This window comes from Oikopleura dioica, chromosome PAR, assembly GCF_907165135.1.
Source record: "Oikopleura dioica chromosome PAR, OKI2018_I68_1.0, whole genome shotgun sequence".
In the NCBI taxonomy this organism is placed as follows: domain Eukaryota; kingdom Metazoa; phylum Chordata; class Appendicularia; order Copelata; family Oikopleuridae; genus Oikopleura; species Oikopleura dioica.
In genome coordinates, this window is record NC_137293.1 from 8,978,899 (window position 1) to 9,001,427 (window position 22,529).

A 22,529-nucleotide genomic window follows, 5' to 3' on the forward strand; every position below is an offset into this window, starting at 1 on the left:
CAAAACAGCGCAAAAGAAGTTCGAAAAATTTCCGCAATCGCAGCGCAAAACAAAGGAAAATTTTTGCTTATCCACATCCCTGGTGGGAACGGATCTTGAAGAGTATCTTACGAAAACAGGTGCCAAAAAAGAACTAATCGTAAGACAAGAATTTGCCGAAAAAAAAACGGTCGATGGGTCAATAAAACCACCAGAAGGGCCAAGAAGAATTGCTTGTTGTAAAAAATTGCAATATGCAGCAGAGCCAGGGCTCTAAATAGACTAGTCCGGGCTCGGACTTAGTCCGAAGTCCGTCCGGTCTAGTCCGGCCGGACGGACCAGACTTCTGATTTTTGGCTGAGAAAATTTTCGGACTAGACCAGACCAGACTTGCCTTTTTCGCCGGACTTAGTCCGAAAAATATAAACCAAGAAAAACACAACTGTCCATGGCTGTTGATTTCGAGTCCTTTGGTTTTACCCGGCATTGTTTTTCCGGGCAGCCCGCAGATTTTTCAGCGGGTTACTCGCACGGAGAGTCTTTTCACGGGCTACCCGCGCTACTTGTTTTCTCCTTTCCCCCGAGTAGCTCGCGATTACCCGCAACCCTTTTTGTCGAGCCAATCAGACGAGCGAATTTTCTTCTTTCTAGTCGAAATTTTCGCGAGTAGCTCGGGATTGTCCTTTACCCATTTACTCGATTTACTCGCACGGGTCTCCGCGCGAGTAACCCGTAGAAAAATCTGCGTAGAAAAATTTTCGAAAAAAAAATCGAGTTTTTGTTGTATTTTATTCGAAAAATTTTCGGACTTTTTCGGACTAGACCGGACTAGACCGGATTTTTAGGCTTTTTTCTCGGACCAGACTTTTTCGGACTTTTTCGGACTAGACCAGACTTAAAGTCCGGGTTTTCCAATTCGGACCAGACCAGACCAGACTTGTAAATTTCGGCCAAGTGCCCGGACCTGGACAGACCGGACTTTTGATTTTCGCCTCAGATTTAGAGCCCTGAGCAGAGCAGCACTAAAATTACACTTCATTAGCTCTTTTTAGAAAACTAACGCCAATAGGTATTGTTGAGAACGCTAGAGAAAGAAGACAACAAAGACACGAATTTCCACGTCGAAGTCCATCTTGGGTGGATTGATGGAGAAAGCATGGGCAGCAGTATGCTTTGAGCGTCAGGCTCAAATCAGCGCCGCAGCTGCTCCTTGCTCTGAATCTTTACAAAATATTTCATGATTGTTTCTTTCGGATCAGCTCCTGAGGAGGCCGTATCGAAAATCTCCGTTCGAAGATTTGTAAGAGTATGATTCTGGCTGATTCGTTATGATCACTGCCACCGGGTCCTCAGAAATGAGATCCGTAGTTTGCAAAGAAGACATTTACCGATTTCCTCTTAAAATTATTCAAAATTGTTCTGAGTGAAATGTGGCTGACTTTGAGGGAAAAGGCTTTATATAATGCATTACAAGACAATTTCAATCATATTATTACGTGGAAGAAAGCTGCTCGCGAATAATTGAACATATTGGTGATCTTGAGCGGCAGTCATCTGATTGAGAAGCTTTGCAAGTTAAATTCGTCAGTAAAGATTCTCCTCTTTTATATCAGTCGATTTTCTGAGAGAATGACGTCTCCATTCCGCACCAAGTCCCAGAGAGAACGCTTTCTGGGCTCTGGAGAAAGAAATGAGTCAGCTTCGGACCGAACCAGTGCAGAAGTCACGCTCACGGCGCTCCCGACCAATCAACGCGCGCGCCACTACGAAGAAATGCGAAACTTATCTTTTTCAATTTTAAATTCTTCCGACGTTTATGGAAGGGCTCGTCCCGGCCGAATTGAGAAGAGAAAGTGATAATGAGCAAATTAGAGAAGAAAAATTAATTGAAATTATTCAACAATTGCGGTTGAAGAAGATTGTTGATGTTCAGCTGGAAATTTTGCCTTCAGGTTTGATTTTTATTCATTCGACTTTCGAACTTTAGCATACTTTAACAAATAAATCTCCATTTCGCTCAACAAATGTCCTGAATCTCATTTCTAGCTCAAGAACCAGTCCAATTCTATTCCGAAAATGGCCAGAACTTCATTGGCATCACCAAATCTGCTCTCCGAAAGCTCCTCCGTCACCACCTTCCCTCAAATTCCTGGCTAGAAGCGATTTTTCTCCCTCAATCTGAACGATTTTGGCGCCGTCTTCGAAAAGCCCCCAATTCTGACACTTCCTGGCAACTGCTCATTTCCCGTCTGGCTCTAGAAGTTCTTCCCAAAGCTCTTGAACCCTTCGCTCATCGCCGCTTTCTCCTAAAAAAGCAGCCACTGACGGAAAAGCTCGTCAAATCAGAATGGGACTTGGTGTACCGCTGCGCCGACCTTCACCGAGCTAACTATCACGCCTGGGAGCATGGTCGCTGGTTGCATAATAAACGTCCACTTTTGTTTGATTTCGAGCTATTTGCCAAAGCATTCCGGACGCATATTACAGACTGTTCTATTGGCTCCTTTTGCATCTTCCTCATCATTCAAAATGATCACGTGGGGGAGCTTCTAGAGCTCGCAGAAGCGCTCCTTCCCATCTATCCTGAAAACAGAAATTTACGGAAGATCTTGGAATTCGAAAATCATCCAATCAGAAATCGGAACGCCCCAAAGTGATTTTGTCTCTCGCAAAATCCATCGAATAAGTAAACAAGAAGTAATCCTACACCCGGCTCTGGTTTTCGCCAGTTCCACTGCTTCAAAACCGCGATAGAAGAGAAAATGAGATACGTCGTCGCCCTGGATGTTGGAACCAGAGTTGGTAAAAAAGTATACTTCTCCTCGCCCTTCAAAAATCTGCAGGGCGCCCTTCATTCTTGAAGGGCGGTGAAGTGTACTTCACGCGCCCTTCAAAGCCCTGAAGTATACTTTAGCTATCGGTTCATCTTCAACAATCAGCGTGATTTAAATCATGGCGCCTGAGAGCCAATAAGCGCAAAATTTGAAAACATTCTGGCGGATGGATTCTGATGGCCGACAGAACCAAGTTAAAGTAGAGTGAAGGGCGGAAGGGCGGCTGAAGTAGAGGAAGGGCGGAAGTACACTTCACGCCCTTCAACGCCCTGCAACGCCCTGAAGTATACTTCATGAAGTATACTTCATTCTGAAGGGCGAGTGAAGTATACTTTTTTACCAACTCTGGTTGGAACAACTTCAGTGCGCTCGGTCGTCTATGACAGCGACGGCAAAAAGCACGCTTCCTTCACCGACAAAGTCATTGTCCTTGTGCCGGAACCAGGAGCGTCGGAAATCGACCCAGAGCAGCTCTGGAACGCGATAAGAAATGTGATCAAAAGTGCTGTTGATTGGGCAAAAGAGCAGAAAATCAAGCTCGAAGGAATCGGAATGTCGCTGCAAAGAAACACGGGAACTTTTTGGGATCGAGAAAGTTTTAAACTTTGCCACAACTTCATTACATGGCAGGATGTACGGTGCAAAAGGATTGTCGACAGCATCAATTCTTCATACAGGTAAAGCTTCATTATTCAACGAAATACGCCAGAACTTTGAATTTCGATGATGATAAAATAGAGTTTGGTTTCGCGACCCTTAGCAGAACAAAAATGTTGATCAGCTCTTGGCTGTCTGAGAAAATCTTGATCGAAAATTATATTTTTCAACGGTTTATTTACCCTCTCATGAATATATTTCCTTAGGTTGATGATGTTAAACAAATCTTCATCCCTTCTTCACTTCTTTGCCAAGCCGTTTACGAGGAGATTCCTCGCTGGCGCTGTGGTCAAAACAAAGACAGGAATGACGGTACCTCGCTTGCTATGGCTCAGAGAGAAGCTGGGCATCAAGAAGGAAACGGAACAAGGCAGGATCGTTTGGGTAAGATCTCTACGTTCTTCTTTAGCCATTTAATCTTCTCTAGGGCTGTCTCGATTCATGGATCATTCGAAAAATGAACGCTGGCAACCTAAACGAGCACATTTCTGAAATCACTAATTCAACTGGCTCCGGTGTCTACGACCCCTTCACCATCGGCTGGTCCCCAATCGTACTCGCTGTGATGGGCATTTCGGTCAATTGCCTTCCCCGCGTCGTACCGACTTGCGGCTCCCAATTCGGCAGATTCGAAGAGTTCGGACTTCCGATTCTCGCAATTGCTGGTGACACCAACGCTGCCATGTTCGGTGAAAGAATGATCAGTGTCGGCGATTGCAAGATCACGATGGGCACTGGCGCTTTCGTCGACCTCAACACCGGCTCTGAACCGTACCCCTCCGTCAAGGGCGCCTACCCGCTCGTCGGCTGGCAGCTCGAAGAAGGCGGTAACATCACCTACCTCGCAGAAGCCGACGACAACGCCTGTGGCGCCGCAGTAGAGTGGGGTGCGCGAAACGGCTTCTATCCTTCGCCAAAAGACTCCGAAGCCGTCGCCCGCGAGGTCAACCACACGGCAGGAGTTCACTTCATTCCTGCTCTCTGGGGACTGAGCTCGCCGATAAACGATCCAACCGCGAAATGCGCTTTGCTGGGGCTTGGACCGGACACTTCAAAGCATCACTGCGCCAGGGCGATTTTGAACTCTGTTGCTTTCAGATCTGTTCAGGTAAAAATTCACTCTTCTATCTGGTTATTTTGGCCCTGATTCGATTCACATTCCGATTTAGTGATGACAAAAAAGAGTTTGGTTTCGCGACCTTTAGCATTAATTTCTTTATGTTGATCAGCTCTTGGCTGTCTGAAAATCAAAATCTCAGAATTCACTACCCCAAATTTCTTTTTCATTCCCCGTTTTTATTTCTCCTTTTAGCTAGTGGAAACTCTGCACAGCGAGACTGAAATCGATCTACGCTCACTGACGATCGATGGCGGCGTTTCGAAAAACAACCTGATCTGTGAGAAGATCGCAACTTTGACGAACAAGCAGCTCCGTCGCCCGGTCGACGTCGAGGCCTCGGCCCGTGGCGCCGCTTACTTCGCCGGAATCAGCTGCGGCATTTGGAAGGAATCGACGCTGCCAGAGCCTGAATTGAAGGACACTGTCGAACCGAGCTACAACGAGCGCGACTGGAGCGTCACAGAGTTTAGCCACTGGCAGGGGTCGATCAGAAGAGTCCTCAAATGGCAGCAATTAGAGGCGGAAGCCGTTGATGACTGTCTCTCTGTCCATACAACCGATTAGCTCAAAAATTCTTTAATCTTTCTAAAACTTTAAATTTAATTTTAAAAATTTATGAATCGACGTTCGCATTTATTCAGATAACTCAAGTCGGTTCAAACTAGCGACCATGGTCAAGTTTATCAAGCCCGGAAAGGTCGTCATCCTCCTCGCTGGCCGATACGCCGGACGAAAGGCCCTCATTGTCAAACAACAGGACGATGGTAAGAACTTGTTTAGCATCAGTGATATTAATCTGGCAATTTAGGTGTCCAGGACCGACAATACGGCCACGCCCTCGTCGCCGGTATCGCCCGATACCCACGAAAAGTGACCAAGGACATGGGCAAGAAGCGCATCACCAAGCGATGCCGAATCAAGCCCTTTGTGAAGGTAGTTTGAGGCACCTTTTTCGAGAATGATCAGCTCTTCCTTAATTCCTGGGTTTCGGGAAATTCAAGCTTGAGTTTGAATCGTACAAAAATCGAAAAACTGGGTGAAGTTTGACTCCTTTTTGAAAAAAAGAGGATGACGACTTGTGACCTCGCGGGCGACCGCTACCGACTTTCTTTCACAAAACTCAACCCTTCTCTTTTCAGGTCGTCAACTACAACCACCTTATGCCCACCCGATACTCCGTCGATGTTCCCCTCAACAAGTCTGTCGTCAACAAGGAGGGCATCAAGGTAGATTCCCTTTTAAACCCTTCACCTCTTCACCATTCGTTTTTAGGACAAGGCTGGCAAACGAAAGGCCATCGAGTCCGTCAAGCTCCAGTTCGAGGAACGATACAAGACCGGCAAGAACAAGTGGTTCTTCCAGAAGCTCCGATTCTAAAGAGAAACTGCCACAAAAGTTCTTTTGTGTCTTGTATAATTCTGTCGCAATAAATTCTGCTCGATAGAGAACTCCGCCCTTCTCATCCTTGAAAATTCCAAGCAAGCTTCAGCTAGAAAAGCCCATCCATTATCCTCATTCTTTTCCCCGCCAAAGCATCCTCGCTTCCAAAAGATCTCGTTCTACGAATGACACTCTTTCATCCTCCTCTTCTAGGGCATATTCTTTTCAGTAGCAGCTTCTTTTCCAAACGTGGCCGTCGCCTATTCCAGCTCGCGTTTCTATTTTTTCTTTCGTCCATCGCGACAGAGCTCGGTAGTGAAAGGGCCCTTTTGCCGGGGCTATTCATCGTGGAAATTGGCTCGTTCCTTCGTTTCTCAAAGCTGATTCGCCTTTGGGCGTTGTTCGTTGGCGCGCGCGCCCTATCGAATCGCGCCTTTACAGCCCCGCTACCAGACTAATCTACCACACTGCTTGGCGAGTACCACACTCCTCCAGGAGCTGATTGCCCTCCTCCGTCCCCAGCGCGCGGCCATCGCTCCACGGCCTATCTCTCCCCGAGTTTCTTTCTGAGTTTTTTTTTCCAGTAAAAGTGACGCTTTCCTACAGTAAATACAGTCGGAAGAAAGAGAAAAATTACGAGAAATTGCGAATAAATTATTGGGAAACGAATGGGACGAAAATAATGCGAAAAAATGAGCGTTGGAAGTGACGAAATCAACTATTTGGTATACAGATATCTACAGGAGTCTGGATACATTCACTCCGCATATGTCTTCAAGGAGGAATCGAATGTCACACAAGCCTGTGTCAAAGGTGGAATTGTCCCTCCAGCGGCGCTAATAGGAATGGGATCAGAAAATGCCGGTTTCCGCGGCTTTTTTGCGCCGGTTTTCACCCCTGCTTTAGCTGAGAAGATGAAGTAGACCCTTGCCAACAAATAGGGAACAAGAAGGAAGTAGAAAATTAAGGGTATCGGGGCGAAAAACGAATCTCCCTCACAGACGCATCTTTTTGAAATTTCGATTTTAGTGTCAGCCAATCACTAGCTCGGATTTTGACTTCGATCGAAAATGAGCATGACGACCATTCCACTCAACGCGTCACTGGTTCTTCTTTCCTCACCGTTTTATTCTGTAATTTACAGAGCTCTTTTTCGCGTTTTTTCTCGAAGAAATAATTATTTTCGATAAGAAAAACTTCAAAATATTTGGTATTATTTCGTAAATACCTTTATTTTCCACTTTAAAAAGCCCTAGCCAACGAAAAACAAGCCAAAGAACAGTGGTTACTGTAGAATTACAGTCGAAAACAAGCGAGTTCAGTCTTGTATAATTTTAAAAACAAAAATTCTCCCCTGAGAATTGCGCTCGAACTTTCCAATTGGAACGAACCACTTTTGCGTTTCATCGAATTATCCGTTTTCGCCTCCTTTTCGCTGAAAAACGGACTGTTCATCCTAATCTCAATTTTTCGGATGATAAAAATTAAAGAGATTTTAGTTTCAACGCATTTTTTTTTTTGAATTTTATATTCTTAATGTTCAGTAAATTGAAATAATGACATATTATTATCATCGAATGATTCAAAATGACAATAAAAAATGCTTATCTAAATTCGTTACATTATAATTTTTTTATAAAAATTCTCGTTGCCGCTATTTTTCTATCCCTTTTGAACAGCGTTGTTGATGAAAGGTCTCCAGTATGTCGAGTCGGAAATAATGCTCAACGAAGACGGAAGCATAATAGAAGGCCGTTCTACAGAAGCACTGTCGCTGATTGACGCTTCCATGCCCGAAATCGTCATGGCAAGGCGGCAAGCGCTGCTCGAGCTCGTCGCCGAAGAAGAAAAAAAGTATGTCCTCTTCTTTTTTATTCATTGAGAATGAAAAAAGAACAATAAGCACGTGACGTAGCATCTGTCTATGTTGGCCGCTCAAATACTTAATATTTCTTTTGATGGATGCTACTAATTAGCTTTCTTCTTGAGAATAGTTTCGTCCAGAAATTCTTATTTTGATGATTATTATTTTTATTCAGAAAATTGGAAGAGCAAAAGTCTTTGGAGCTGAAACGTCAACGTGACGAGTCTTTGACAAGCGGAGGAAACGATTCGATTAAGAAAATCAAGGCCGAACAAAATGGAAACAACTACAATAGCAACGAGCCGAACAGGCTCCACAACTCGGTGCCAAATGGTGTACGCGCGCCGGCGAATCCTCCGCTGGAGCCGCTAACGGATGTTCTCATACCGCAGTCCAGGTATTTTCAGTCCCAAAAAACAGCTCTAAATGATTTTAAAGAGTGACGACACTGGCTGGTCACGAAAGCGAGGTCTTCATCTGTGCCTGGGCGCCCAATTCCGACCTGCTTGCCTCTGGTTCTGGAGATTCGACGGCTAGGATATGGAATTTAACCGTAAGCAGCACTTTGTCTCCAGAAATCAAGCAATGTTTCAGGACTCGAGTTCTTCCGTTGGCGATTCGATGGTGTTGAGACATACGAGGCGAGTTGATGCACGTGATCCAGCTCCGACTTTGGCGAACAAAGATGTGACTAGTTTAGATTGGAACAGGTACGTTACTGAAATAAAAATATTCTTCTTCGATCAAAAATAAATATAAATCTTCAATTTGATTATATCACCAGATAAGCCCCTTATCTTCATTCGAAAATTCAGTACGGGCACTCAACTAGCGACAGGATCGTACGATGGGTACGCAAGAATATGGTCCACCGACGGGAAGCTCGTGAGCGACCTTCACGGCCACACGGGGCCAATCTTCGCCCTGAAATGGAATCGAAACGGGAAATACATCCTCTCGGCCGGTGTGGACAGAACGACGATCATTTGGGACGCGGCGAATGCAGAAGTCAAGCAGCAATTTCCATTTCACGAAGCGCCGGCGCTCGATGTCGATTGGAAGGACGATACGATATTTGCTTCATGCTCCACTGATAAGAAAATTCATGTTTGTCAGATGGGCAGAACGACGCCGGTTATCGTAAGTAATTTGTGAAGCAGCAAATAAGATTTCTTTGTTTCTCACCTGAAACCGCCTTTGAACAATACTCTTTGCTTTCAAATCGTAAATTTTTCCTTCAGACATTCACTGGGCACGAGAACGAAGTCAACGCAATCAAATGGGATCCATCTGGTGAGCTTCTCGCTTCATGCTCAGACGACAAGACCTTGAAACTCTGGAAGACGAACTCGGAGAGGTACATCCACAATCTCTGCGCGCATCAAAGTGAAATCTACACTATCAAATGGTCACCGTCAGGCGGCAACTCTCCGCTGCCCAATCAAGATCTCCTCCTCGCTTCAGCCTGCTTCGATTCCACCGTGCGTCTCTGGGACGTCGATAGCGGCACGTGTCTCCACAGATTAACCAAGCATGAAGAGCCAGTATACTCCGTGAGCTTCAGCCCGGACGGAAAATTACTCGCGTCTGGCTCCTTCGACAGATGGATTCACATTTGGTCGACGAATTCTGGCGAGTTGGTGCACTCGTATCGTGGCACAGGCGGCTTCTTCGAGATTTGCTGGAACTCGCGAGGCGATAAATTGGGCGCCAGTGGCTCGGATGGATCCGTCTGCGTGCTAGACTTGAGGAGATGACACTTCCAGTCAGAAAAAGTGAAATCATAGAGGAGTACCGACACCTGAAACATCAACAAAGGAAAAAAGAAAAGTTCAAAACCGATTTCAGAGGATAAAACGATCGAAACGTAAATTATCATTACCACCATCATCCAGCTTTAGCAATACAACAATAACTTGTCACTGAAAAAAGAACCATCCCTCTCCCCGCAATTCAATTAAACGAATAAGATGTAGCTCATTCTCTGTCTCTCTCCCGTCCGCTTCAAGAAAATGAGAAGAAAATTGAATATATAAAGAGAAGCCCACCCATTCATAATCACAACATTTTACTACTATTCTTAATAGCAACCAATATTTCAAAAATTGTCCAACTTGATTAAGTTTTGTTTTCATTTAATTTTACTTTATACCCTTCTAACTACACTGCCACATCGCTGCCCTTTATTTCTTTCTTTGAAAACAGGTCTCAAAACTGTGTAAATACTCTTGGAACATGGTCAGGTCCAAGACAGGGTAAAAAACAATGAAAATAAATATAAAAAATATTAAAGCGTTCGTGTTGTTGCGTTTGTTCAATTGCCTTTTTCTTCAGCATGGAAAGTTTTGCAGTGTTAGGGTCGGATTCAGAGGATGAAATGACTAATAAACCGGAGTATATTCAAGCATTGCGGGATGTGCAGACTTTTGACGGTAAATTTAAACTGCACTGAGCGAGAAAGAGCATCATTTCCGTTATTCAGGAACGATAAGTTTGTCCGTGGCAGATCTTCCTCGCTTTCCTCCCGGACACAAGCCGATTCCCAACCCTCAACAGATACAAACAGCAACTCCGTCGCCTAAAAACACTCCGACAATCCAGGCGAGCGAGAGCGGAAACTCTCGAAAGCTCTCGCACGAGAATCAGCCCAACAATCAGCTCAGTACCAATCAGCCAAGTCAAATGCCAAAATCTGTCAGTAATAATACGACCCAGCCAGTAGTGCCAACTTCAACTGCATGAAACAACCAGCCCTTCCGTAGTTTTCCTTTCTTTCAAACAATTCACCTATCAACTGATCTTGTTCTTTCCATATTCCTGAATTCAAGCTTTCTTTGAAATCCCTTTCTTCATTTTCGCGCTCTAGAAAGTCAAATGAATGGCTCATAAACTCGTATCTTCTTCCGACTCAGAGGACCCGTTTGATGACGATGATGACATTTTCAATAACTCGGCAGAAATCGCCAAGCTCGATGCGGCTCTAGCCAAGAGCAAAGCCGAACGAGACGCTCAGACTTTCAAAGCTCCGCCGATACCGAAAGGGGTTCTCAAAAAGCGTGAGAACCAGCAAACCCGATCGACTTCAGATTCGCGAGATCCGCCAGCGAAAAAACGCAGAATCATCAAGTCCCGTCCAAAACCGCATCCTATCAGCGAAGAAGCACCGATCCCTGTCAAAGAACTTGCGTGTACAAAAAAGAAGGCTGAAGAAATCCGATCGTGGCTGATTTCTGCATCAGTTGTAGGAAGCGGAAGCTCGACTCAGAAAGTATTGCTCGTTTCTGGTCCAAATGGTTGTGGAAAACTAACAGCTATAAAATCGGTCTGCCACGAAGAAAGAATCGATATCCAAGGAATGGCTCAAATAAAAGTATAACCGACTCCCATTTCGATTCAAATAATAAATTTGAATTACTAAAATGCCCCATTAAGCCATCATAAGAATATGTGTGTGCAGAAGATTCAAGTACAGAGGAAGAAAACCTCTTCGACGTCTCCTACGCCGTCTTCCGTGACCCTTCAGCACGCGATTTCATGAGCTTTGTCTACCAAAGAACTCTCTTCCGCAGTGAAACTCGGAAACAACTGCTCGTCATTAAAGAACTGCCCTATTCGCTCGCAGAGAATCCACTAGAATTTGAGAAAATTGCAATAACGCTTCAAAAGGCCCACATCCCTACAATCATAATCACAAATACGCCCCGGCTGTATCCAAATTTGCTCGTCACATTCCGCCATGTACAGTTTTTAAAAGTTGCCGCGACGGCTATGAAAAAAGTCTTGGGAAAATTCAAGAATTTGAGCACTAAGGACATAAAAGAAATCGTCGATGCAGCGGATGGAGATGTAAGACAGGCACTAAATATGGTCCATTTTAACTCGAGGTAAAAAAATATTTTGAAAACATGGTTGGCAGTGTCAAACTGACGTGTTAACTGTAAATGACTGTTCTTTTAGACGCGTAGCAGGAACAAACAAGGTCACTTGTGAGCAGGGCGATTCAAAGCTGCTCCTGTTTCGTGCGCTTGGCCGAATCCTCTACTCAAAAAGATTAGACACCCGGGAGCAGTCAAAGTTCAGGTAAAAATGTGACAAAAACAAAATTACACCTCGGCTAATCCGCTGTAATCCGCACGACCCCCTTGACCCGGAACAAATTTAGAGCTGGATTAAAATTTTAAAATTCTCAAATTTAGAAATTTCTCGCTCGAACCGAGTCTTCAGCGGCGCGAACTACAGTATCCAGAGCCAGAAGCACAGTGCCTCAATGCAGGATTCATGCCAAGTAGCTTCTCTGAGTTTTTGCATGAGAATCTGCCCAGATATATTCCAGGGGAGAATATGGAGCAATACAACCACTTTATGGACGACTTTTCTTTCGGTAAAAATACTCATGCAAATCTCAAACAAATTAAACATAGCCGATCAGTTTTCTAAATTCATGGGCTACGGTAACGATCATTTGAAAAACTACGAAGCTGCTGTGTCTTGCCGCAGTCTGAGTTTCTGGAACCCCAATCCAGTCAAACCTTCTGGCTTCGGAACCGGAGCCCTGCATAAACCAGCAGCGATTGATCACAGAAAAAAAGCGCTAGAAAATCGAGCAAAGCTTTGCTCCCATCGATTAGTCAATTTTGATGGTTCCGTGGCGGATATAGCGGCGGATTCGCTCCCTGGACTGGCGAAAATCAAACCGCAAGCGCTGAAGACCATGTTTTTGGATGATATGGTTAGGTTTCCAATCAGAGCAGGAGCAAACTACAATAAGCTTCATGAAAATGATGTTGTAAAGTAATAAGTTCATCTGTAGAGAGCAATTTCACTCATTCAAAATTCTAGTGCGGACGATGAAATGGAAGTTAACGTAACTCACGCAGAAAGAATTCAAGCAGCAAAAGAAAAAGAAGAGCGCGAGAAATACGAATGCGACGTTCAAATTGATGATACCGATGACTGGAACTTCTAAGATTCCAAACTACTCATTTTTCATAAAACTACTGAAAAGTTTATTTTTTATTCAAACGATCCAAGCACATTTTTCATTTTTGTCAGCCTGTTGAATAGACAGTTCAAAATATATAAACATAATCGTCAAAGTATTGCTTTTATTCGATTCCGGATGACTGTAAATGCCTCTTTATGTTCCTCCAGAAATTTGGCTGTTCTTTCTTCTTTGTCAGGTTCATCAGCAGATACTTTCAGCAAAAGAGGGATGATGACAGGAAAGCTAAACTTACGAAATTTTATAATGTATATTCTAGAGGATTTTTATCGAAGAAAGCATTACCTGAAAACTCGGCAGGAATCTGAAAACTCTTTTTACATACATACGTATTTCCTCTCATTGGCCAAAGAGGCTGAAAAGGGACCGGAAATGTAGTGTTCAGCTGTTATGAAACAGTGTGTATTTCTTGATCACTTTTCCTGGTAATCTTTTCCTGATCGCGTGTGATAGAACATTGATAATAATCAGCAGCTGGTGTCTTAGTGTTGCGTCCCGCCGCGCCGGACCAACCGGTCACATCAAATAGACACTCTGCATTTGACATTGTCCCGTGACATTTTTGAATATCCGTCAGCTGCCGATCCGGAGCAGCGTCAGCGTGTGTTGGCAGCTAGTTCTGTCGCCTTAGCACCATCCTGTGGCCAACTCGAGGCTCTATACATATCTGGGCACGCGTCCTTGAGGTCATTCACAGCTCATTCACCTCCAGTCAAATCACTAAAAACCTTTTCCAAAGCAGAGATCAAACTTGAAACAAAATGAGTTCTCTTCCGGTCAGAAAACTTTATCAGAAGATGGGAGAACAAATTGATGCTCAAATTGATGCAGTAGTGCACATCGAAAACTCAGTCTACTTGCGCTCCAAGTCTATTACAAATGACCAGCTCAGTCTCAAGCATTTCCTGGACTACGCCATCTCGCTTCTTTGTAAGTTATTTTTCAATTATTCTCATTTGCATTCTTTGCTAAATTTATTTCAAAACAGTTGTCTAATCTCTCATTCAGGCTTTCCGAAATTCGTTGACCAAGACTACGAGCTCCAGATCAAGCAGAACAACACAGGCATCTTCTACGGCATTGTCACATTTGCTGATTCTCAAGTTGCGCAAATGCTTATCGAAGATCATCCAATTTGCTTCAAGGAAGACCACATTTTCATCACTTCGGCATATCTTCAGCCTCGCCGAAACATTTCCTCCTGGAAGCAGAACAACGCGAAGCGAACTTCCCCTCCTCGAGTTTCTTCTTACAATTCCTCGCACAACCGTCAGTCGCGACTAATGCCCAGCTCTTATCCCGCTCCAATTTCTCCACCAACGCCGACTCGTGCCCAACCAAAGCCGATTTCTCCGCCATCTTCCGCCGCAAGCTCCTGGCAAATGCCCAAGCCTCGCTTCGCTGACAATCTAAGCGATCTTTCCCGCCGCTTGGACCAAATCAAGCTCGACCAATTTGCGCCAAAAATCGAAGTCCACCGCAAACCAGATCTTTTCGATTCCGGCAACTCATCACCGGATGATTTTTCTTTCAATTCTTTCGCCCGCTCCAAGCCTCACCGACGAGATGACCAGATCTTTTCTTTCCGATCGCAGATGGAGCCCGAACTTTCATACCCCTTCGGATCGGCTCGCCTTCACTTTCCAAACCCGAATCTTCTCTCCTTCTCCCGATCTTCATCCTTCAACGACGAGGACGAATCTTTCGATCGCCTATTTGCTCCACCAGCGGAGAGCCTAACCCTTTTTAACTAATTTCTGTATTTATTCATTTTATCCTTCTCATCATTTTAGTCCTCCTTTCTTCATCGAATGAAACTTCATTCCCTACTTCTTTCATTTGTGCCGTGTTTTCCTCAACCCTGTCTTTATAAAAAATAAAGCCTAAAAATCAACAAGATATTTTTCGAATTAAAATATTTATTTTCCCTTAGGAGTCGAGTTAAAGCATAGAATTTTACGGTTGTCGTTTTCAACAGAGAAGGTGTTTACAACTTAGCAGTGCTTGCGAGCTTGGCAGCGAGTTCGGCGGCGGCTTTGGCAGCAGACTCGTTGACCGTCGAAAGCTTGAGATCTTTGTTGGTGACGGTCTTGTCTCGGTTCATGTGGGCGGTGAGTTCATAAGGACTGAAGATTTTTTAGAAACCGTAATAAGAGGACTTCACTTACTCATATTCGAAAGCAATGTCACCAGTCTCATCGAGAATAGTGGTTCGAACGAAGACATCAGTGACAGCGTAAGGATCGCAGTTCGAAGATGGTCGTCGATCCTCAAAGTATCCACAGCCGTGGTCGTCGACGAGTCGAGGAATTCGGATGGAGCAACCTCGGTTGGCAGTTCCGTAGGAGAAGTCCATGACGGAAGAAGTCTCGTGGAGACCAGTGAGTCGTCGGAGGTTGTCTCGGCCACCTTGTGGATCGTAAGCCTGATTTCATTTAGTAAGTACTTAATTTTTACGAGGCCATTTTACCTTGATGTGTAGGTTGTGTCGGCCTCGGAGTTTCTCGATAGCTTTGTAGATGACTTCTCGTCCACCTGGCTGTCGCATGGACTCGGTGGAGTAGTTGACGTGGCAACCAGCGCCGTTCCAGTCACCCTTAATGGGCTTGGGGTCGAAGCTGCAGACGACACCGAAGTCCTCGGCAACTCGGCAGAGGAGGTATCTGATATTGAATTGAGATATCTTATGCGTTGATGCTTTCTTACCGGGCCATCCAGAGCTGATCACCCATTTCGATACCTTCGCAGGGTCCAACCTGGAACTCCCACTGGGCAGGCATAACCTCAGCGTTTGTGCCGGAGATCTGGATGCCAGCGTAGAGGCAAGCTCGGTAGTGAGCTTCAACAACATCTCGGCCGTAGATGTTGTTGGATCCAACAGCGCAATAGTAAGGGCCCTGGGGTCCGGGGTAACCCTGCTTGGGCCATCGGTAAGGGTGGCCATCAACGTCGAGCATGGTCCATTCTGAAAGGTGTGTCATTTGGTATCTAGGTCAACGCCCATAATTAGTTTTACGATGTTTCATCATTAGGGCCGGGTTTTAATGAGGTTCTGTTTTATGATGCGATCTTTCGAAATATGCATTTTTGATGAAACCTGCACCGTATCTCCTTATTTAGATCTTAGTAAACGTCAGGCGCTGTGCTGAGCCGTTATGTAAGTATCATGCGCGCCAGTAGCTCTATGTCTGGTGGAGGTGGAGAGTTACTTACCTTGCTCCATGCCGAACCATGGCTTCTCGTCCTTGACTTTTTCCATGACTCGGGCGCAAGAAGCTCGGTGGTTGGTACCAGCTGGCTTCTTGTCGGAGTCGAGGACCTCAGAGAGGACGAGGATGTGAGGAGCTCCTCGGAAGGGATCTGGGAAGATTCGAACAGGCCTAGAATATTATAAAAAAGGATAAAGGCAAAGAAACTTACTTGAGGTAGCAATCAGAGTTTGAACCCTCGGCCTGGCCAGTGGAGGAACCGTCATAGTTCCATTCTGGCAGCTCAGAAACATCCTTGGGGACCTTGGTCAAGGTTCTGGTCTTTCCTCGCATGGATTCACCAGTACCATCGATCCAGACGTACATGGCTTGGACATTGCCACGGGTGTCCAAGTTCATGTAATGCTGAAGTGCCTAAAAATAGACAAGCGTTAATTTTTCATTGAAAAAGAAGCATGAGGGGTGACTGAGTTCAAGTTTAAACACCTCGGGGTCGTTTGTGAAGAACAAAACATATTGAATCTATTGTGAAATCATTTTAAGGCATTCAAAAGCAATCGTTTTCATTAAAAAAACCGTCACATTTTCACAAAATTCAAACTTTAGACTTCACCAAAATCGATACTTTCGCCATTAAAAAATAGTAACTTACTTCTTTGCTTGACATCTTTCTCGAGTTTACGGAATGATAAGGAAAACCGATTCAATCTGAATTATATAGGGTTGTTTTATTGGTACTCTCTAACGCCTGAATCTCTCGGGGTCGTTGTGGAGTTGTGGTGCCGTCTGAGGCGTATTGTCGAACGCGATCTCTCCGTGGCGATCTGTTGCGTCACGTCGTAGGTTTTCTTTTAACCAGAATTGATGGTATCGAATGCCCAAAAGCATGCACCGAACGGTTTTCGTTTCAATTCAAATCTGTTTTCCACGAAAATCAGCTTCTTGTTTTCGAAGGCCGATAGTACCCTTGTGTGGACTTTGACATTAGGGACAGCTGCTAACAAATAGAGTTGAGCCGAGCAAAGTCCGAAATCGGAATAATAATATCGGGATTAACGAGAATCAGTGGCTCACAGAGCTCTGGAAATCCTGCATGAGAAGTGTCTGTAAACAAAACAATCCTCATCATAACAATAGTTCCTTAGAATCGACAGTTATGTTTTTTAATGACCATCAAAAATGATGGTATAAGTATACTCTTGAAGGTCGATTGCAATTTGAAAAAGGTGAAGATTATCGATAATTGCGCGAAAGCTCGCAAAAGATCTCAAGATTTGTTATGCCAAGTTCGCGTCTTTCGCTAAGACAAGACAATCCAAATTTCGAATTTTACAAACGATAAGAGAAAGGCATGAAAATTTAACTTCTTCTTGCAAATTTGACACTTGGCTCTTTGGTCTTCAGAGAACCAAGACCTGACCATGATGACAAGGCTGCAACTGCTCGTTGGCTAATGAGACGAACTTTTTGGGGCTCCTTATCGACGATCTCCACTCTTCCCGCGATAAAAGATACGGATTTATGGAAAAAAACCAGATCGATAAGTAAATTTGACCTACGATAACCTCATGTCTAAAAACAAGCAAAAAATCCGAAAATCAGACAGACCCTTTTCAAATATTATCTCATTTGCGGAAGGATTCCCAGGAAACTCAACAGGACTTGCTCGAAAACGAAGAACAAGATCGAACGTGACCTTGGAAAAACACTCAACTTTCGAATCATTCAATTTTTCTGAGCATGAAAAAAGGTCAACCCTACTTTTTCGTAAGCTCCCTAGACCAAAGCATGGCAGATTTGCGAGCCTTCAATTATGCGTCGCTTGCTGTCTCAGGTAAGATCATCAGTCTTTTTGGTTCTCATCCTCTTCGTGGGAGCGTCAAAAAAGACTATCTCGCTTGATTGTAGTTATTGATTCAAAACATGTTTTTCAGAAGCCGCTTCGGGCCCATGTGGAACTGGCACAGGTATTTTTTTCTAACATAAGGGTAGCATAAGTTTCCTAACAATGAAAACTTTATTTGCAGTCACAAATGATCCAGAAGATCCACGCTGTGTTCGCTTGGTTTTGAATGGAAGCTGGACAAAGGTACTCTCTATTCACTTTTGACAGTATCTGGGTCGCTGGGGTCTGAGAAAGACTGTCATTTTTACAGGCTTTAAATTTGATCGTTTTTCGACAATTTTCAGGTCCCTGTTCATTCGCAAGAATGGGTACTCGCCAGAAGAAATCTTTTCAAACACCATCCTGAAATGAAAGACTGGGAATCAATGGGAACTCATGACTGGTTCCTGGCAAAGTAAGCCAACTGTCATAAAATTTCCAAACAGCATTTTCTTTCAGGCTCGAAATTGACCATCTTTGGTTGATTGACTGGTTTGGTGGTGGATACGAAATGCCCCTTTCAGACTACTTTTCCGGTTCCGACGGCATCGGAAACAGCCTAAAATAAAAACTGCGATACACTTGAATAAACGTACCATCTAAAAATGGTTTATTGCTATTGTGAATAACAATTTTACGAGGATGCGGTCTGATGACCCACTAACCTGGGCGGGACCAGTTTTCATTTTTATGAAGGATCAGAAAGCGCCTACTTTTCGAATCGTTAATTCCACCATCTATCATTATTTATCTTCCTTCGTGTCTTTCTCGTGGGAGTAATAGTCACGAGAAAGATAAAAAATCCTTCGGATTTACGTAAATAAACTAATTACCACTCCGTTGCGGTAAAAAAACAACTCGCAAACAACTTTATTTGTTGATTAATACAGGATTGAATAGATGCAGAAATCTCAAAAGCTATAAATAACCGGTAGTTATTAGTTGATAACATTTCTATAAATCATAAAAGAAGAGGCTATAATTCTTCGTGATTATAAAGGAAATAGGTCAGTTTTGCAGGACCACCATGATCGTTTTCTTTTTTAAATGTGTGCCAAATTGATGTCTCGATGTCTGCCAAAAAGCTTTATGGCAATCTTTCAATAAAATCCCGAATTTAATCTCGAAATCGATCATAATTTTGGCTTATTTTGGCCATAACTTGGGATTTCGTAAAAGTAGGTCACTCGGTTTAGGGTAGACCTTTAAAATACCAAAGCGAGTCTTAATAAAAAGACGGTGACATGTTCATAAATTCAAGCAAAATCAACAAAGATCATCAACCTATTTCACCAGCTGCGAGTTGCCTTCTGAGCCGGTGGGTGTGTCGCTCAATAACTCTATTAACCTCGATTCACGGGTTCTAGTTGAATGCTAACAACATCGTATATTTTCGATGAAAAAACGAGCTTTGATTGAATTCAATGATATATTTTTTCGATAGGAAATGATGACAATAAGTACCAAAAGCCTATTTAAAGATCTTCGCGGTCTGTAGTCATGGTGGAGTACTTCCTAGTGGAAAAAATCATTTTCCTTTTATAGATTGAATTTATCTTTATCCAGTATGGGGATATAAATTTTATAAACTCGATTGTAGGGAGGAGTGTAAGTTTGTGTCATCACTGTAGGAAAAAGTTTCACCAGTATTTCTCAATTAATTCTCTTGTGTTCTGGATCATCCGAATGACCACCAAGAGCTTCTATCCAATGCTTTTATAGCAGCTGTTTTTATTTTTCTTGTCAGGGGCCCCACACGAAGGGTTTTAACCTTTGACTATTTTTTATTTATGGCAGGGAACACACAAGCAGTCGGTCAAAAATAATTATTATTAGACGCTCCATTAGAGGGTCTTCAATGATTACTTCATCAAAGACAACTTCAGTCGAACCAATGATGCCAATGGGCTTGAAAATTTGACCCCGCTTCCGACTGATTGAGATCTGAATTGAGTTTTACGAGCGCTAGCAATTAGCGGAAAGGGAGATATAAAGCTGGAATGAGTTCGAAATCATTATCAATTTTCAAATACGAAAACTACAAGGAAGAAGTTATGGGCTGCTTTTTGGCAAAATTGAGCGAAGAAGAGATTCTTGAGCTTGAAAAGAGCACGCCTTGTAAGACGCCCATCCCATAAATTTTATTTCAATCCAAACTTTTAGTCTCCAGGAGCGAAATAATCGATTGGCACGAATGTTTCTACACTGACAGTCCTGGCGGGGCGATGAATCAATTCGAATTCACGAAGATGTACTGTCAATTCTTTCCAAAAGGAGATCCAACCGAGTTCTCAAAGTTTCTCTTCAAAAATTTCGACGAAAACGGCGATGGATCGATCGAATTTACGGAGTTTCTGAGTGCGATTTCGATGACTTCCCGCGGCTCAATTGAGCAAAAACTAGAATGTAAGCTTCATTTTGTAAAACGGCTTTTGAGACCATCTTCAGGGGCGTTCAAACTGTATGATATCGACGGAGACGGAGCAATCACAAAGGAAGAAATGCTTCAAATTGTCAGGGCGATGTTCTCGATGTTCGGAGACGACGCGATCAAGAACTTGGAAGAAAATACGCCAGAGAAAAGGGTCGAGAAAATCTTCTCGCTCGTCGACACTGTAATTAAAGACTTTGATGTAAGAGTGATGAGAATTTTTTAAGGATGGAAACGGGGATTTGTCGAAAGAAGAGTTTATTCAAGCGGCGAAACTGGACTCGGCAATTGTCAGTGCGCTTTCTTTGTACGATGGACTTATCTAATCTGGGTTTTTTAAATTGCAGTAAAAATTTTACACCTATTCAAGAAAATGATATTATAAAATGACACTTATTTCAATGGTTACAACATCGAAGTAGAAACGGTACATTTGAAAAATCATCACTTTATTCGCTGTTCGAGAGATTGTTTTCAATTTCTGAGATAACTCTGAATAAAATAAATAATAACATGCTCCCTCATTGATTCTAACTATTGATTTTACGCAGAAAAGTGTCCTTTTTGCGAAATATCTCGAGCTTGAATGTTCCTTCGCGCGGTGATTGGCCGCCCTCGCTTACTTTCGTCAATGATTCTCCTTGAAAAACGCTTGTGTGAAAAGAAAACTAAAGTTTTTAAAGTTTGTAAATACAAAAATGAATTGAATGCTAAGAGACTGACTGTGCACCTCTTCCTCTTTCTTCACAATTATTTTTAAAAATGAATTCTAGAGTTCATAGAATTATATGATTGATATAACAAATGTATCTTATAGGGTACTCTTGTTTTCTGTGACAAAATATTTGTTAAAAAAATAAAAATTTTATTTTAACAATTGTTACATTTGTTATTATTAATTGATGAGTTCTGTTTACTGAAACTTCAAGTTTCGATCTATAAAGTATCTCTAGAAAATTCGTGTGCCTGCGTAACTCTTCAAAAAACGGCCCGAGCTGCCGTGAATATGGACTGGGCTGAGTTAGTGTCCCATATTCGCCAGAAAAACAGCCGCCACAGAGTTCAAATCGACTCGCGCTGCTTTGACGGGTAAGCCAAAAATAATCCTTCCTAAATCAAACATGAATATTTTATTTTTCCCTAGCTTGAAAAATGTCGAAATCGGAAAAGAAAGCGCCGTTCTGGCGGCTTCTTTTGCACTCTATTCAAACGCCGGCCTCCGCCAAGATCAATTTGACTTTTTGCTGAAAATCCTGAACACGAATTGGGGCGATTATGCTGCAATTGGAGTTGTCTATGGACTATCTTCTAAGTCCTTCGATGGGAAACAGTTCATTGACGTTTCTTTCAACGGAACCAAGAAATATCCTGAGAAAACAAAAGAAGAAAATCCGGATTTCTCGATTCACAGGAAATTGGCTTCCGAATTCTAAAAAATAATAAGCTAGATTTATAAAATGTATTATTTAAAATGCCTATAAAAGTCTGAAAGTCTACCGCCGATGGACCGATGTGTCTGAGCCCCATCTCCTTGCATTTTCGACAGCCCTCATTGAAAAGCTTTCAACTCCTCGAATCAACGCCCTCGTCTATTCTTCCAAATTCCTGACCTACACTTCCAAGACCTTACCGAGCGAGAGGCAGAATGAAATGTTCACCCACGTCATCAACGCCTTGTCTAAAATGCTCATCGACAACTCGAACATCAACGAAATGAAGAATCTCGGGAAGAGCTTCCTCACTGACTTTTGCAACGATGAAGCGTCGATTGAAGGCGTGGCGAAAATGTGCGCCGCTGCGGAAAATGCGGAATACGAAGCAAAGATCTTTGTCATCAGGGTTAGTGGAGAAACAATCGTGCAGAACCATCATCTTCGTGAGAAAATCCTGCCAATTGTCACTCCCCTCGCTATCGCCACTCTCGCTGAGTGCGACGACGACGATGAATCGGATATCCTCCGCGTTCTCGACGAAATCGACAGTTTGAGCATCCAAGAGTTGAAAAACCTCCGCCAGAGCATCGTCAATCTCCGCTTCCGTCGGAGCGTCTCCTTCAACATCACGCTGATGGAAATCTTCCAGAAACACACTTCTAAATTCCCTCTCGGTCAGTTTTGGAAGGAATTCGGGATCTATGACGAGTCTGATGAGCGATTTTCCTTCAATAT

General features: G+C 43.4%; 9 protein-coding genes across 9 annotated transcripts; 8 read left to right on the plus strand and 1 right to left on the minus strand.

Annotated features, from left to right (window-relative positions):
- The first annotated feature begins 1,751 nt into the window (after positions 1–1,751).
- LOC145703828 (glycerol kinase 5-like) lies at positions 1,752–5,204 on the plus strand. Its single transcript, XM_081781222.1, has 6 exons — positions 1,752–1,931; positions 2,026–2,781; positions 3,178–3,490; positions 3,677–3,854; positions 3,898–4,578; positions 4,783–5,204. The coding sequence occupies exons 2-6, from the start codon at positions 2,742–2,744 to the stop codon at positions 5,152–5,154; spliced, it is 1,584 nt and encodes a 527-aa protein (XP_081637348.1). The 5' UTR covers positions 1,752–1,931; positions 2,026–2,741; the 3' UTR covers positions 5,155–5,204.
- On the plus strand, positions 5,184–5,967 carry LOC145703831 (large ribosomal subunit protein eL27-like). Its single transcript, XM_081781225.1, has 4 exons — positions 5,184–5,354; positions 5,399–5,523; positions 5,730–5,816; positions 5,863–5,967. Exons 1-4 carry the CDS (start codon positions 5,261–5,263, stop codon positions 5,965–5,967), a joined length of 411 nt encoding a protein of 136 aa, XP_081637351.1. The 5' UTR covers positions 5,184–5,260.
- A 522-nt stretch (positions 5,968–6,489) lies between these two features.
- On the plus strand, positions 6,490–10,674 carry LOC145700998 (F-box-like/WD repeat-containing protein TBL1XR1). Its single transcript, XM_081778224.1, has 8 exons — positions 6,490–6,811; positions 7,648–7,824; positions 8,010–8,231; positions 8,273–8,387; positions 8,429–8,544; positions 8,650–8,974; positions 9,076–10,266; positions 10,317–10,674. The coding sequence occupies exons 1-7, from the start codon at positions 6,663–6,665 to the stop codon at positions 9,589–9,591; spliced, it is 1,620 nt and encodes a 539-aa protein (XP_081634350.1). The 5' UTR covers positions 6,490–6,662; the 3' UTR covers positions 9,592–10,266; positions 10,317–10,674.
- A 596-nt stretch (positions 10,675–11,270) lies between these two features.
- On the plus strand, positions 11,271–12,933 carry LOC145702453 (uncharacterized). The gene is made up of 5 exons (XM_081779680.1): positions 11,271–11,718; positions 11,792–11,914; positions 12,031–12,215; positions 12,256–12,625; positions 12,674–12,933. Exons 1-5 carry the CDS (start codon positions 11,369–11,371, stop codon positions 12,798–12,800), a joined length of 1,155 nt encoding a protein of 384 aa, XP_081635806.1. The 5' UTR covers positions 11,271–11,368; the 3' UTR covers positions 12,801–12,933.
- Positions 12,934–13,543: 610 nt separating this feature from the next.
- On the plus strand, positions 13,544–14,708 carry LOC145703162 (uncharacterized). The gene is made up of 2 exons (XM_081780479.1): positions 13,544–13,766; positions 13,845–14,708. Exons 1-2 carry the CDS (start codon positions 13,598–13,600, stop codon positions 14,588–14,590), a joined length of 915 nt encoding a protein of 304 aa, XP_081636605.1. The 5' UTR covers positions 13,544–13,597; the 3' UTR covers positions 14,591–14,708.
- Positions 14,709–14,735: 27 nt separating this feature from the next.
- On the minus strand, positions 14,736–16,824 carry LOC145706014 (glutamine synthetase-like). The gene is made up of 7 exons (XM_081783524.1): positions 16,698–16,824; positions 16,257–16,459; positions 16,050–16,216; positions 15,543–15,801; positions 15,307–15,499; positions 15,005–15,261; positions 14,736–14,962 (listed from the first exon to the last, which is right to left on the minus strand). Exons 1-7 carry the CDS (start codon positions 16,710–16,712, stop codon positions 14,824–14,826), a joined length of 1,233 nt encoding a protein of 410 aa, XP_081639650.1. The 5' UTR covers positions 16,713–16,824; the 3' UTR covers positions 14,736–14,823.
- A 64-nt stretch (positions 16,825–16,888) lies between these two features.
- LOC145706015 (protein CREG1-like) lies at positions 16,889–18,646 on the plus strand. The gene is made up of 6 exons (XM_081783525.1): positions 16,889–17,710; positions 17,802–17,879; positions 17,980–18,012; positions 18,073–18,134; positions 18,236–18,345; positions 18,390–18,646. The coding sequence occupies exons 1-6, from the start codon at positions 17,614–17,616 to the stop codon at positions 18,496–18,498; spliced, it is 489 nt and encodes a 162-aa protein (XP_081639651.1). The 5' UTR covers positions 16,889–17,613; the 3' UTR covers positions 18,499–18,646.
- Positions 18,647–19,915: 1,269 nt separating this feature from the next.
- LOC145703213 (neuronal calcium sensor 1-like) lies at positions 19,916–20,875 on the plus strand. Its single transcript, XM_081780539.1, has 4 exons — positions 19,916–20,048; positions 20,094–20,336; positions 20,379–20,545; positions 20,589–20,875. Exons 1-4 carry the CDS (start codon positions 19,931–19,933, stop codon positions 20,685–20,687), a joined length of 627 nt encoding a protein of 208 aa, XP_081636665.1. The 5' UTR covers positions 19,916–19,930; the 3' UTR covers positions 20,688–20,875.
- Positions 20,876–21,318: 443 nt separating this feature from the next.
- On the plus strand, positions 21,319–21,794 carry LOC145701682 (uncharacterized). Its single transcript, XM_081778896.1, has 2 exons — positions 21,319–21,450; positions 21,506–21,794. Exons 1-2 carry the CDS (start codon positions 21,368–21,370, stop codon positions 21,792–21,794), a joined length of 372 nt encoding a protein of 123 aa, XP_081635022.1. The 5' UTR covers positions 21,319–21,367.
- Positions 21,795–22,529: the final 735 nt, after the last annotated feature.